The sequence below is a fragment of the Botrytis sinoallii genome, assembly GCF_014898435.1.
Source record: "Botrytis sinoallii strain Bc 23 chromosome Unknown BSIN_036, whole genome shotgun sequence".
Lineage (NCBI taxonomy): Eukaryota > Fungi > Ascomycota > Leotiomycetes > Helotiales > Sclerotiniaceae > Botrytis > Botrytis sinoallii.
The window spans coordinates 122,608-137,792 of NW_024066063.1; the positions used below are offsets into that span (position 1 = coordinate 122,608).

Consider the following 15,185-nt stretch of genomic DNA (forward strand, 5'->3'; position numbering starts at 1 on the left):
TTTTAGCACGCTTCGATTTGCGGCTCACCGGGAGTCTGTCAAGGTGGCCCTTCTTTACCGCGAAATGGATCCGGCTTTTTCCCTGGCTGGACATCAAAAATTGAACAATTAATCATAACTACCTACATAGAACATAATTATATTATCCTTCGTTCATTGATCGTAGTCTACTATCTATATTTATGTAAAATAAAACCTGCTCACTTCATCTTGCACTTTCCTCCGCTAAATACAAATTAAGTAGATTATATCCCATTCCTATTCCTGTCACTAACAACACCCTTCATTATCTCATAGTCATCGTGTATGCAGACTGTCGTAAACCCTATCAACTAGCCTCCAACACCTTGCTCACTTAAAACATTACATACCCAGCCCAATTCCATGCCTTCCGATTCAATCCATTGACCCGCTTAACGCTATGTATACCCTTGGAATAAAATTTCAAGCCGCCTTTCTGGCCGGTGATAACGCCCTAGATGCCAAATCCGACCCTGACCAAGTCATCGCGTTCCTATCGCTCAAAGTTCCCGAACGCGCCATTGTATCCCAATCATGAATTCGTTTCATTGAATCCGGGTCGGTATCATCCCCTATGAATGTCCAACTTTCTTCCGAATCCTCCAAGGCATCATCATCTGACTTTCCATCCTTGAGCTTGATCAGTGATTTTGCGTACTCCATATCTCGATATATACACTGAATAGCAGTGTCGACGCCGTTTTCCTGATAAGTTGTTAGTACCGATTGGTCTTTTGTACACGAATTATAACATACATTTCTAATCTGTTCGCCCAGTACTTTGGCTTTTGTAATCATCCTCTTACTGTGCGCTGCCTCCCAAAGAGCTTTGGAAAAAAGACTTTCGTTAAGCTTCTTCAACAGAATACCCACGCCTAGATCTTCAACACGCTGACCAAAGAAAAATTGATCTCCGAAGAATGGCTTAATGATCGTTGGAATACCGGCTCGTAAACTAGCTCCCGTAGTACCGGCACCTCCATGATGGGCTGCCGCATCAATCTGAGAGAAAAGCCAGTCGTGCGGTGCTGATTTGATTTGGAATATCTCGGGTGTGAGTGGTACCTCAATATCGTTGGCACCTTTCTTATCCAAACGATCCGACCATCCCTTTGATAGAATGCATCTTACATCCGCCTTAATAATAGAATCCCTCACTGTTCTAGTCAAAGCTGCAGAATCTGGCACAACAATTGATCCAAACCCGACATATACTAGTCGTTTGCCATCTGCGCGGGCCTTGGCGATGAAATCTGTAAGATCTTTGGGTGGTGTATAATTTGAGCTTTCATTCAAAAACCAGTAGCCAGTGACTCTGATCCAATCGCTATAATCAAGAGGTGGTACCACAACCGAAGGGCTAAAATTATACAAGAATGGAACCTTGTTGGGTTGCATCTTCTCTAAATTCGTGGCTTGTAAACCTAGCTCTTTGTGTCTCCAACGATTCACCTGTCCAGAAATAGCAGTCCAAAAGACCTTATCAAACAAAATGTATGACAAGTAGTTATAAGCGCCACCATATTTGTGCTCGGGGACAGCGAATGCGTGAGGATAAGCTCTTGTTCTTGTCCATGGCATGGTGAAGGCTCGGAAATATGGGATTCGAAGAGCTTCCGCGATGTGAATTCCACCCATTGCACTGGGGCTTTCAATCAAGACATCAGAATTTTGACAGGCCTTCCACGACGAGCTGAGTAAATCATCTATCCAACCACGAAATTTCGATGATGCTTCTTTCAAGAACGAGACCGTGAACATTCCGTTATCGACACAAATGCGCATCAATTCGGCCGGATCGCCATCGACTGGTGCAAATTCAATATTGTGCGACTCAACCCAATCTTTAAATTCTAAGTGAGTGGCTATCTTCGTCTTATGACCTTCCGCCATCAAGCCCTTGCATAGAGCAATGTAAGGCTGAACATCACCACGAGAGCCAATGGTCAAGCAAGTGATACGCAGCGACTCTGTCGGTTTGAAATTCAATATCGAAGCTCTCGGATCATCGAACAGTATTGGCGGCGATCCAGTATCGCCTACCTTTGGAGTACCGATATCATTGACATCATTTTCAGAATGAAGCACATGCCGTGCCTGAATCAGAGCTTGATTTTCAGCACTAGCCACCTCTGCACTTTCGCGTTCCTCCATGGTCAAGAGCCCAGACTCGTCCATATACTTTATTGTCTCTATATTCTGCAAAAGAGTTACTAGACAGTCATCTCGATCCTCAGCTAAAGCGAATTCGAAGAATATCTCCGCATGTCCTCGGATAGTGACTACAAGCCCCGAGTATCCAAATCTAGATGATGTCTCCTTTTCGACGTTTTCGATGTCTTTCAAAGGAATGATGATTTTAGTCTTTATGGTTGGTATCAGACTTCGATAACAGAAAGATCTATCGCTAAGGTAAATCTTGCCATATAGAAAGGCAAGTCGTTGCCAAGAGCAAAAGTATGCGGCATGGAGCTTCTCGTCAGGAGGCAAGGCGAAGTGTTGACGGAATCGCTCTGCGTGTGTAACACCATCGCGGTTATCATCATCGTTTTTCATGTTAGACATTTCGTCATCACGTGGCAATCCATGGGATTCTTCATAGTGCATCTTGCCCCCTTTCCACATGCCTGAGACCTTTTCCACATATCCCATAGACTCAGTTGCCAGTAATGAGCTCATCTTCTTCGAGTGTCTATTTAGATAGCCGGCGAAACCTGCAGCTCGTTGCAAAGGATAAGATCCAGCCTTGACAATGCTTTGTAATGAAGGGCCAGATGATATTGCTCCTTGCCTGGCGTCTGAGTCGCCTATGGAACCTGTGGTAGCAGCATGTTTGGGTTTCTCAGGTCGGTAAGTTCGTGTTGGGGAAACATCTGCGGATCTTCTTGGAGAGGTAAGAGGGCGAGACTCTGGACTCTGAAAATCATCCTTATTGTTGCCACGTCGAGATGAAGGCGAGCGTTGTATGGTGGGTGATAAAAATACATCGCTGCCTCGAAGTATCTGACTAGCAGACGCTTGATTCTCATCACTTGCTGATGGCAAAGCTTCATATGACCCCGGTTCATCCAGAGAATGGACATATGAATCAGAAGACCCTTCCTTAGATGTACCCTTCTCGCGACTTAAGCGATTAGTACTAAGGCTACGTCTTGTGCTGATGCTATTGGCACTGGTGCTTCTACGACTTTTCGTCTGAAATCGATTCAGGTCTATGCTACGTCGACCGTGCTTGTTAAGATCTATGCTCCTACGAAATACATCCGAACTTGAACGACTCATATCTGTGCTAGCACGAGGACTACCGGGTCCTGGAGAGAGTAACGGCGATAAGGTTGCTCGGACATTCTCTTCTAAAGTTGGTGTCGTGGTTTGAATGGGAGGAACCTGAGGTTTTTTGTTGTGGCTCATGTGGATCGACGTACGCTTGGAGCTATTGTGGCTATCGTCCACTGTTGATGGTGACAAAAGGTCCTGTGCCAATTTCTGCGCAGTTGTATCTTCGACAAGGATTTTGAGTACATTCAAAGCTTCCTGGCCGTTGGTAAAAAATGAGAAGAAGTACTAGACAAGGTCGTTAGCGTTTTACTGAATTGAATTCTGAATCACTAACCTCATCGATTGCAAAACTCTCATCGTTGTCAATGACGCGTATCTTGCAGGTGTCGGCAAAATCGACGATTTGACTGTCCTCGATATCGATAATATTCTCAATGGGTAACGAGATCTTGACACTGTCGCCATCATTATGAGACCGGAATATTATCTTCTGTAAGGCTTTCACCCATTCCTTTGCAGAAGGGGCACTATCGGCATTGAAGTGATATTTTCTCTGATGTGTCTCGACGGTGAAATGTGTCGAGTCTTTCCCCTTCCCCTTTTCCGTAATACTTGCTGAAATTCCATATCTCAAGTCAATATTGCCTCTTGGAAAATATAAATCGGCTTGGTTGGTGTAATATGAAAGAACGTCGCCCTTCAACCGGAACCAATATCTATTGTACTTTGGATTGTGTTGGCCCGATTTCGATAGATATCCTGATTTGACGACTTCATGCTAAAAGAGCGTTAGCGAATTGAGAAGGCAATCCACAAGACATAAAGTCAACAACATACGGATTTCTTTGGTAAGTAGGCATAGAAGCAGATGTGCTTAGATGTGATGTACATATAACCTTGGACCAATACACTTTTCATTAGCCAGCAAGGATATTCTAAAACAATTAGTATTTGCCTGCATAATGCGGGAAAGTAAAGAACTTACCCTCTATTACTTCTTCAGGAGTTTCGAACTTGTAGATCTCCCTCAGCTTCTTTGCTAGACTTGTCGATGGCGTCTCCTCATCTTCATCAATCTCTGTAAGGTCTTTTGAACTTCGAGGCATGTCGAAACTGGGTCGCAAAGCTAATTTAGCTTGGGCATCCAACATTCTGCTCATGACCGGTGCGTCTCTTGGTTGAAGTTGTGGAGATTTTATATCAGGTGTGGTAGATTCTTGAGGAGAATCGCGTACTGGTGACGGCGTACGGCTACGGCTACCTTGAGTGACGGTGTTTGATGATTTAGACTTGGACTTGGAACCTAGTCGCGAGAATGATCGAATCAACTTGCTCTCTGAGAATTTCCTTCTATGCCTTTCCGATTTCCCTCCCTTTTGATCTATGCTGTCATAATTTATGTGCGACTCGGAACTCTGTCGTGTAGGCTTCCTCGAATCATCTTCTTCGTCGCTGGATTGCGCATCAAATCTGGCATTGAAATCAACTTTCGGGCCAACAGCCGCGGTAATCATACCAAAGACAGATTGATTCATGGCATTAGGGGCAGTATAATCGTCATCCGCATCGTCGCCGTCTTGAAAGCGCTCAGGGAGTTCCATAGTTGCTTGGTGGCCTTCATTCCGTCTCTTCGTCAACTTTCTAGCGACCCTCTTCTTTAACTCATCTTCCGGAGCCATGTTGGCAATAACTTTTCGTCGTTGATATGGAAAACCAACCACTCGAGTTGTTTTGATGTTTGTACAAATCGTCAAGAATCCAACGACGTTAGGATCTCAGGCGGTATCGATAAGGGTGGCTTAGGCTCCTTCAGAGTAAGCTATGCCCTAAAAGTTGAATGATGGGCGATTAGAGTTTGAATCACATGTAATTAAATAAAGTTGATCATCAGGTCTTCTTGGACTCAGTATGGTTAGTAAGGGATTTATTAGTAGGCAGAGAGAGACAATTCACAGGTGGATGATGAATCACAAGTTGTTTAAGGATTTGATGCGATGGCAGTGAGTGTTTGTAGGCAACGAAGGAAGGAAGTGATTAAGTGAAATACGTAAGTAAGTACTAGGTAGCTATTCAGGACGAGGTATCTCACAGCATGGCAATGTTGAGCGAGCTCGGTTTCTTCGGTGGTGTGTCTTGTTGTGGGGGAAACCTATCTAAGTATCTACTGGGTATCTCTATCTTGACTGGTGGACCTATCCTATCTATCTATTATCGTATCGAGGAGATCACAATGCGACGATCTGATTCTCTTTAAGTGGGTAATATGACAACATAATACAGTAAGTCACAATCGAAGGAGCTGGGGAAACAGTCTCTCTAGGTGTGAAAATGATTGTAACAATGGCTATTTTATTGAGCAATATATGTATCATATGTATTTATATTCGATTCCTTTGTCTTGATTACTTCATAGATACCTAGTAGGTAGGCACGATGTAGATAGGTACTAGATAGGCATTATTAGGAGTTGTACTCAGACATATTCCATACATCCATCTATCTATCAGTTAGGTAGGTAGGTATTTACGACTCCATAACGCAGACAATTCTACGATAATCGAGCGCAGCGAGGACGGGGGTTTGGGGCTTGCCCCCATAAAAGAACATATAAAAAAGGTTATCATCCAATAGTAAATCTAGAAGAATAACAAATGATCATAAATCACCTGAAGTATCGTGCCAGGCAGGTATTCACTTTGATAAGGATGAATGGATCGGTTGCTCCATTAAATTCTTCTATAACTTCGCTTTAATAACGCTCAATATAAATCCATCGTTGAACCCCCAAAGTACTCATCATACTATACAATATTCAAACAATACCTAATTTATCATTCACGGAAATGCGTCCATCACATCCAAAGACACAGTTTCCCTGATGCCGTACCACCTGCAACCCAGTCCTTTGTAGGGTGGAATTGTGCAGCAGCTGGAACAGCTGTTATGAGACCATCACCCCCCAATTGCGCTAATTGTTCTCCATCGGCTGAATAAACATCACAAAATCTATTCATATTGCCAATCACAAATTTCTGAATTCCATCTTCAGGTTTCTCTTGCCAGTGAGGCTTTAAGATAGTCACCCACCGTCCAGTTTGGTTATTGTGTTTGATAATAGTCGTAGGTTTCATCGCTTCATCATCGAGTGAATGGCCTGCCTTGAAAAAGCCGGCATCGAGGAATGAATGAATCTTGATAGTATCATCATATGAAGAAGTTGCAACATGACCAGCAGGGGACCATGAGGCATGAGATACCGAAAGCCTAGACTCATGCTCACCAAGTAAAACCGGGTGTCTTGAATCACCTGTCCCTGTAATTTTCCGTAAATCCCAAATTTTCAGCATTCTATCTAATGATGCCGTAGCCACAAAATGAGGATGCAATGGATGTAGAGAGAATCCGCCTATTTTTTTATCAGAAAGGTACCAAATTTCACTTTTGGATGGAGTCCGCATATCATGGCGTCCAAATCGACCGTCCAGAGTAGAAAAGCACAATAGATTTGGATCAGTGGATGGTATGGCAATGCTAGATATAGGGATATCTTCATCTAGAGAATCTGGGGCAAATGCCTCAACAGCTACCCCTTTCTGTAGGTCTAGTTTTCGCACTGAAGAGTCATATGAAGCCGAATATAGCGAATTTCCGTCTGCGCCAAACACGAAAGAAGAGATTGACCTAGAATGTATCTTGAAGGCAGTAATGGCTGGCTCTGAGTCCTCTTCATCGTCTTCATCGTCTTCTGCTTTCACTCCAGGACCTTCTTGTGAAGCATCGAACAGTCCAACGTTGCCTAGTTTATCTCCAGCAAATATTAAAGCCTTGTCTACTGTTGGATGAAACCCTACAGCGTATATTCTTTCGGGGGTAATTTTAATTTCTGGGGACTGAGTTAGCACTAGAATATTCCTTGAAAGAACCAAGTCTTACGATTGGGCTCATATGGTTCATATAGTTGTAACCCGCTCATCTTCTCCCTCAAAGCCTTCAACCCTTCATCTGTTGTCTCTCTGATATCATCTTGGGTAAAGGTTCTCAAATTCGGCTGAGCGCCACGCATGACTCCAGATAGAAATCCATTCTCTTGCTTCCATTTCTTTCCCTCAACAATAATATCATTGACATTTATATCTCCTACGACTCGCTGCCTCTTAGCTTGTGAAACTTCCTTCGCAAATTCTTGTTCGACCTCTGCTTTGCGCTTAGCAGTCTCACTATCAGCTTCAATACCAGCCAGACGTGAACTTGTACGGGTTGGTCTAGGGGCTTCTTTTTTTATGGGAGTTGCTCTCTTTCTAGGGGTTGCTGATTTTGGTTTTGGTGGCGGTTTTGGGACGATTTTCTGTGCTGTTGTACTAAGGTCTTTTAACATTGCTTGATTTGCCGCAATATTTTCGAGTCTTCGGCGCTCGAAGGCACTCATCTCTGGCTTTTCCTTTTTGCTTGGAGCCATGTTGTGGATTTTTCTTGTGGATTCTCGGTCTGAGAAGACTCAATGGCAAAATGGAGGGTTTACCAAACAATGCAGGGTCAATTTAATTCATGAAGTCATTTCAATTAACGCGTCTCTCTCAATTGAAGAAACCGCGTCGCGATCAATTTAAAATAGTCCGTGCCCAATTTTTTCGTCCATAGAAAACTTGCGGAAAAATTATGAGGGGTGAAATAGAAATTCGAATGTTCGAGCGTTCAATATTTTCCTCTCTTTAAGCAACTGCAAGATCCATCATCAAGCATTTAAAGCTGGATTCAAATCTTGACCTACTGATCGCATAAGTTGCTTTATGTGCAATGACCAGTCATGGCATCCATAAAAGTCGTTGAAGCTTTTCCAATTGCATATTCAACTATGTCCTCCACAATGATGCCATTTTTATACCAAACTAGGACAATCGCAGGCCTACATAGGTCTATTTACAGTAAAAAATATCGAAGCAGGGTTTTACCTTCTATTCAGGGAGCAAACTTTCATACCTCTTTACCCCGAGTCAAATACGAATCGCAAAACGGAATTTATGATGGCGAGGATGACACTGGGCCTCAGATCAGGAGGAGGGCTACTTCTTCTAGGGGTGGTCATTCTCATAGATCTAGATTACGTCCAAGGATGATCACCGATGAGTACAAATTCAATCTCGAAAAGAGTGAACTGGAATCGGAAGGCAACATCGCACAGTCCGGGGACATTGGCTTTGAGGACGATGACCAAACCTTGATAGAATATGGCACAGAAATCGATGCATTAGCAAGTCCGCACTATCCGCAGCGCGAGTCCACGATTACAGATTCGGAAAGGCACACGTTCAATCGTATATTCACAGATATTTTCGCGCGGACTCAAAGGACGTCTTTGGAAGATCTCGATGATGGCATGGAAGAAATGCCTCCAACAAACAGGGAAAATGCGCGCAACAAGCTTGACAATATAATGGAGCATTCACTATCAAACAAAAAACATCGAAGCAAGAAGGAACAAAAAGCCGAAATCAATAGATACCCACCAGCTCTTCGTGCCGCAGCTGCTAGAGCGATTGGTCTTGTTCTAGAAGAGGAATCAGAACCTACAATGGAAAATCCGGAACTAGAACTCGATGCACAGGAACATTTGCGAGAACCTGAACGTCAACGAGTTGAGGGTTTGTTGCGCAATGCCAATACGGATTTTGAGCTCTGGGATGTTCTGGAAAAGGAAGTGTTCCCACTTGTTGCCAAAATGGGTCTAGCGGAGACAAAAGAGAGCCGAGATCAGCTGAGAAGAGGAATAGAAGACTCTGGCGTTCTTCCAGTCGAAGAGGATCCCACTACTGCTAAAAATACCGAGCCTGAGATTTCTCCACTAGCATTGTATGGCCCCCTCTACCCATCGCACCTTCTCCTTGGCCTACGTCTGCTCGACCGAGGGTTCAGCAAACCATCCCAGCTTTCTCTCTCTATCCTTCCACGGATCAAGTCTTTTGGTCTACTCTCCCATGTCTTAGGCGCCTCTACACCTCTTTACAATGAGCTTCTACGTGTTTACTGGATACGATACGACGACTTTCGAACTTGTATAGACTTACTAAACGAGATGGAACACGCGGGTCTCGAGTTTGATTCGGAGACGTATGAGATTGTCAATAGTATTCTAAAAATCAGGGCTTTCGTATGGAAGGGGGACGCAGGCCGGAATAAGATACCCATGTGGTCTTTGCCAGAGTTTCAAAGGTCTCGCCATCTTGAGTTTTGGCAGGAAAAGATTGGAAGAGTATTGAAAATGAAGGAGAAAGGAGGAATGGTTTAGGTCAATGAATTGAAAGAAATGGATGTGCATTATAATTATTTGTTACTGATCATTCCACTCAAATAACTTGAATTTGTATTTCACACTTTTTTCATTCCTCTTTCTGGCTCAAATTAAACACATGCTTCTGGTGGAAATGCTCTAATAAGATCTTATTGGTTGTGATATAGTTATTTAGCTAGTGGCGCTGACTAAGAAACGCGGTCTCTTTTGATAAACAATGTTGAACCACCAGGTGAACTGTTTCCTTCTCACACGGAATGTATCGCAATTGCTCATTGCCTATCCATGAGTACAGATAACAGGTTCGATTCCGATTTTAAAGACAGGTAATATGATCTAGTTACCCTCTCGTGGGAATTCTCCTATGTAATTGATTTGTTGCTCTTGCATACACACACTGTCTTTACTGCTTTCTTTATGCAGAGCTAGTTCCACCCACCTACTGCAATCACTCTTTTGTCCTTTGTGTTTTGCAACCCCAATTGTCATTTCTGGAATTCCTGAACGTGGTGGAATTAAAGGCTGTCAGATATTTTTGGGCGCCTTCATGTATACCTGATGTATATCTAAGAAAATCAAATACTTTTCTTAACAGCAATCATAAATTTCTTATGTTCTCTTAGGCGCGCCTAAAACATTCAACATATGATGCCGCCCAGATGCTGGATACCAACAGAAGGAGGTGAGCTATTCCTCTTTTGTCAAATCCTCTGAAAGTGAATACTGAGGAAATCATCAGAAACTTCATCTTCAACCTTGATAAACTCGATAGAAAGCTCTGCTAGCTCCATTTTGAGCCTTTCAAGTAATTTGAAAGCAGATACCGTCTCTCAACCTTCAACTACAAATGCCCGCAATCACTCACAACAGCATCAGAGCCTTCAATCTAGCAACTCTGGCTCAAGTTCTTTGCAAACAATGCCTCGTTTTGACAGCTTCATCAGAGGTCAATCAAATTCGACTGATGATTCCGAATTATTACAACAACAAATTGTTGCAGGGCAGCTCATCCTCGACCAGATACCACCTACAGATACTGACAGACAAGTCGCAAGTCCATGCCAAATGAGTAGAGTTGGTACTATACGGCCAACCGAACTCATTTATCCCAAGTCACTGTACCATGGCTATGTCCCTCCTTTGCCTGCAAGCAAAGAGCATCAAGCATGCTCGGCTTTATTGCGGGAACTCAGGAACAAAGACACAACCGAGATGTCGTCGACGCAGGAAGATTTTGTAGAATTTGAGTTGGCCGAATTTTCGATTTACATGCCTGACACTGCTCTCTATGGGCATGAGCTGCGTGGTCTACAAGACCTTGCTAGTAAAATGGGCCATTCATGTTTCCTACTCGACGGTGTTCTCAGTGTGGGAAACTCTCGACACTATGTTCAAGGCGTACCATTCAAAGTATGCTCAATTGGAAATTACGGCGAAGAATTTGATGATGTTGATGGTGCTATATGGCTTCAGTCTGATCTCAACATAAGAACAAACATTTACTATCGACTTAAGAAGCCCGCATCGGAATATGCTCGTTTCCATCTTGGCTTTTCATGGTTGGCTAATCTGTCGAAGCATTTTGTCGACTACTCTTTAGCATGTCAGAAGCAAAGGAAGAAGGTATCGATCCACAACTTCCGGGCAGACTTTGCGCAGTGGTGCCAAAAGATACATACAGACTCATCAAAATTTCAATCTTGGTATCTCGAATATGGCCGAGATGATTTCAGACAAGCCATCTCAGCAAATATAAACTTTCTGTTCAAGGAATCGATGGGTGTAACGTCAAAACTTCGCTCATTGTACATCTGGGAGGAAACTTTGGAACTTACAAGCATTAAAGAATACCCGATCCAAGAGAATAAGACAATCGTCACGCCATACGTTTATGAATGCTTCAGTCACCTAAGATTTGGTCACCTACTCAAGCCTCTGATACCGACTATATTTGTAGAGAATTTAAAAGAACCAGAGGATCAATCACTATCGCTTTCGCCGAGAAAAACACGCATTGTTTGTGAACCCACTCTGCCATTCAAGCCTCAACATAAATTCTTCGCTGGCGGTAAAGCCAATCTGGGAGCCGGAATGAGCCAGAATGGGGGTGTGAAACGGCAGCAGATGCTTGATGCTATCAAAATTGGAGATGTATTATCAGTCACCAAGGATGGACCAAGTTCTGTGTGGAAAGACGAATCCAGCAAATGGAAAACAGAAGACGATTGTTGGTATTTGTATGTACAGATCAAGCATCAAAGTCCTCGTGGCAATTACTCTTTCGATGGTATTTGGCTTTATAAGCCTTCTGATACTAGTTGTGCAAAGATGAAGTATCCATATGCCAAAGAATTGTTTCTCAGTGACAACTGTACCTGTGGGTCTCGGGATTCCCGGATAACCCATGATGAAGTCATTGATATCATCCCTATAATCTGGCATGGTCTACCATCAGAAACAGACATCTTCATTCGTCAGACGTATCTCAACCACGAGAGTTTTGTAACATTAAAAGATTCACACAAAACATGTGAACATTTGCGAAAGTCCGAGGAAGATTCACCATCGCCAGCCACGATTGTTGATCGCTTTCCTGTTGGACAGACGGTACTTGCATTACCCCCTCGACGTGAGTCGAAAAACAATCTAGAGCCTTATGAGATTGTAGGATACGTAGAAGAAATCTCTAGGTTAAATGTCAGATTAAGGAGACTCATGAGAAGATCGGAGATTGATCATACTGTGTCTTGTAGACCAAATGAGCTTGTATACACTAATGCAATAGATACAATGTCAGCGCATAAACTCGAAAGAACTTGTCTTGTACGATTTTATACTGAGAAGCAAGTCTCAAGTGGCAATGTTCCAGCACCTTACTGTAGAGATGGAGGCTCGAATGCCTTCATCATTACGAAGCGATTGTGTGAGGATAATCAGACACTGATACCAATAGAAAGTGATACACCCCAAAGCCTTATTCAAGGGTTTGATCCCGAAGCACCGCTGAAACGAAGAGTTTTGAATGGACTCGATCTCTTCTGTGGTGGTGGTAATTTCGGCCGTGGGTTGGAAGAGAGCGGTGTATTGCATAACAAATGGGCTGTCGATTTGTTCTCAGCTGCAGTGCAAACATATGCTGCTAATTTAAAGAACCCTGAGGAAACCGACATATACTTTGGTTCAGTCAACGATTTACTAGCAGAGGCTTTTGTAGGCAACCCCCAATTACTCAAAATTCCTCTACCGGGCGATGTTGATGTCATCATGGCTGGTAGTCCTTGCCAAGGTTTTAGCAGAATGAATACGTACAAAGGCAATGATAAGAGTCTACGGAATCAATCCCTGGTCGCATCTGTTGCTGCCTATATTGATTTTTATCGCCCCAAGTACGGATTGCTAGAGAATGTCTTGAACATGGCCCAGAAAGGATTGGGACGAGACGAAGATGTTCTCTCTCAACTTATATGCGCCATCGTCGGTCTTGGATACCAGTTACAGCTTTTCTTACTCGATTCATGGAGTTTTGGTAGCTCCCAGTCACGAAGTCGAATATTTGTCTCATTTGCAGCCCCTGGTTGTGTTCCACTTAAGCATCCAGACCTTTCTCACTCACACCCGCCACACATTGGCGAACGTGGGCTTGGTAAATTAGCAAATGGTCAATCATTTGGTAGTCGAGTTCATTGTCCTACTCCATTTCAGTATCGCACTGCTGAAAAATCTGTAGCTGACCTTCCTTACATTGGAGATGGAGCGACTGGGCACTGCATAAAATATCCGGATCATGTTTCACCTACTACCTTGTCCAAAAAATATCGTTCACAAATCGCATGCATTCCGACTCATCCACGAGGTATGAGTTTTTCAAAGGCATGGAATGAGGGCAATGGTATAATGACTAAAGAAGAACGAGACATTTTTCCATATCTTGCCAAGTCAGGGAAAATTAGAGAAAGCGTTATAAAAGGTTCTAGAGCCTGGGGAAGGATAAAGCCTCACGGACTATTTCCAACTGTACTGGTGGTAATGAACATGGAGGATGGCCGCATGGGAACGATTTTGCATTGGGACCAGCATAGACGCTTGACATTAATGGAACTCCGTCGTGCGCAAAGCTTTCCTGATGATGAGGTAATCATTGGTAAAAGAGGGGAACAAATCAAAATAATCGGGAATAGTGTTGATAGGACTGTTTCCATGGCATTGGGAATCTCTCTACGAAACGCTTGGCTAGAGTGTTCACCTGAAGTTGATATGCCTACAAGAATAGTGAGAACTCAAACATCTATGGTCGCCAGGGAGAGATCTTTGGAGGTTCCAGGTAATACGGGTTCTACTACTTTGGAAGTTATTCTCAGTCAACGTCCAAAAGTTAAACCATATGATTTGGAGGCGCGAAACGGTGTATTAAACGGTACTCTTGCGTTTTACTCGAGCTCATCGAACTCAGCTGGTTCAAGTGTGTCTGGTTTTGACCAATCGGGTTCAATTGATAGCATTCAGAAATTTCGAGGCGGCATTTCCAAGATACAAAAAAGGCGACAGTTGATTGACCATGCCAATGAACCCGCTGGTAAATCTCCAAAGCTGAGCTCGGCAGGGAATCTTTCATCAAGATCAAGAGAATCTGTTGCAAATTCAACCTACAATTCCAATACACTTTTGGAGTCCAACTTTGCAAAACGTTCGGGTCCGAGAAATATTGCCACACCAAAAAGTGCTTCTCCCGATTTATATTCAGCATCACCTCCTCCGCAAATCAATTCTCCCTATCAAACAGACACGCCTAATATAACGAATCATTCAAACAAACATTCACTTTCTCCACAAGACAATCCTGTCACAATAGATGGCAATGATGACGACTACGAAGATACCATCTGGGTAGATTCCGGACCACGCGCCTCAACTCTTCTCCATCGAACCCCTCATTCCCGCACCACTACATCCAAAATTTCTAGGATTCTCAATACCTCCTCGTCAAAATCTTCACAACGAAAAAAACGCTCTCAATTCATCGATCTTACGAAATCCGACAGCGAAGATCAAGCTCCTGTGCAACGATCCTCGTTCCAGATAGTAATTCCGGCTCCTGTGAAAATAAAAGAACATGATGATGCTATACATTCGGATTTTCGTACACGAGAGAGTAGACTCGCATCTGGAATAGGGAATAGTTATGTAGCGGTGGATAATAGTCAGTTTGATGCGTATGCGCAGACTAAGCGCACGGTGGAGAATATGGATGATAGGCAGGATGGTATAGCATAGCGGGGGTGAAGATGGAGGGGGGAGGGGAATGTAGAGAGTGGTAGAGGTAGAAGGGAAGAGTAATATGGGAGAGGAGTAGAAAGGGGCTATCTCAATTGTAATAAAAGCACTGTTGGAAATTGTACATAGACGGAGGATGAGAGTAGTACTTTGAGCTGGTCGATCTCGCATCCATCATATCATCGGGTATTAGATTTTATTAGACCGCATTGGATTTTGAGGCCGTTAGATCTTGTTTGATTTGATAACGATGTAAAGTATCTAGGTATCTAGGGATTTTCGTAATTTGATCGCATCATATCATTTCATTTCATCCCATGCAGTCTCA

General features: G+C 43.3%; 4 protein-coding genes across 4 annotated transcripts; 2 read left to right on the forward strand and 2 right to left on the reverse strand.

Annotated features, from left to right (window-relative positions):
* Positions 1-444: 444 nt before the first annotated feature.
* EAF02_011807 (uncharacterized protein) lies at positions 445-4,979 on the reverse strand (the record flags this gene model as incomplete). The annotated part of the gene is made up of 5 exons (XM_038907854.1): positions 445-726; positions 778-3,585; positions 3,635-4,078; positions 4,138-4,235; positions 4,286-4,979. The coding sequence occupies 5 exons, from the start codon at positions 4,977-4,979 to the stop codon at positions 445-447; spliced, it is 4,326 nt and encodes a 1,441-aa protein (XP_038752363.1).
* A 1,038-nt stretch (positions 4,980-6,017) lies between these two features.
* Positions 6,018-7,898, reverse strand: EAF02_011808 (uncharacterized protein). The gene is made up of 2 exons (XM_038907855.1): positions 7,234-7,898; positions 6,018-7,183 (listed from the first exon to the last, which is right to left on the reverse strand). Exons 1-2 carry the CDS (start codon positions 7,754-7,756, stop codon positions 6,153-6,155), a joined length of 1,554 nt encoding a protein of 517 aa, XP_038752364.1. The 5' UTR covers positions 7,757-7,898; the 3' UTR covers positions 6,018-6,152.
* A 206-nt stretch (positions 7,899-8,104) lies between these two features.
* On the forward strand, positions 8,105-9,583 carry EAF02_011809 (uncharacterized protein; the record flags this gene model as incomplete). The annotated part of the gene is made up of 1 exon (XM_038907856.1): positions 8,105-9,583. One exon carries the CDS (start codon positions 8,105-8,107, stop codon positions 9,581-9,583), a length of 1,479 nt encoding a protein of 492 aa, XP_038752365.1.
* A 648-nt stretch (positions 9,584-10,231) lies between these two features.
* EAF02_011810 (uncharacterized protein) lies at positions 10,232-14,857 on the forward strand (the record flags this gene model as incomplete). Its single annotated transcript, XM_038907857.1, has 2 exons — positions 10,232-10,268; positions 10,326-14,857. 2 exons carry the CDS (start codon positions 10,232-10,234, stop codon positions 14,855-14,857), a joined length of 4,569 nt encoding a protein of 1,522 aa, XP_038752366.1.
* Between the last annotated feature and the right edge of the window lie 328 nt (positions 14,858-15,185).

Coding starts and splice junctions, on each gene's coding strand:
- EAF02_011808 (XM_038907855.1), bottom strand. CDS start 7,756: ATGGCTCCAAGCAAAAAGGAAAAGCCAGAGATGAGTGCCTTCGAGCGC. Junction 7,184..7,233: donor TGAACCATATGAGCCCAATC/GTAAGACTTGGT, acceptor CTCAGTCCCCAG/AAATTAAAATTACCCCCGAA.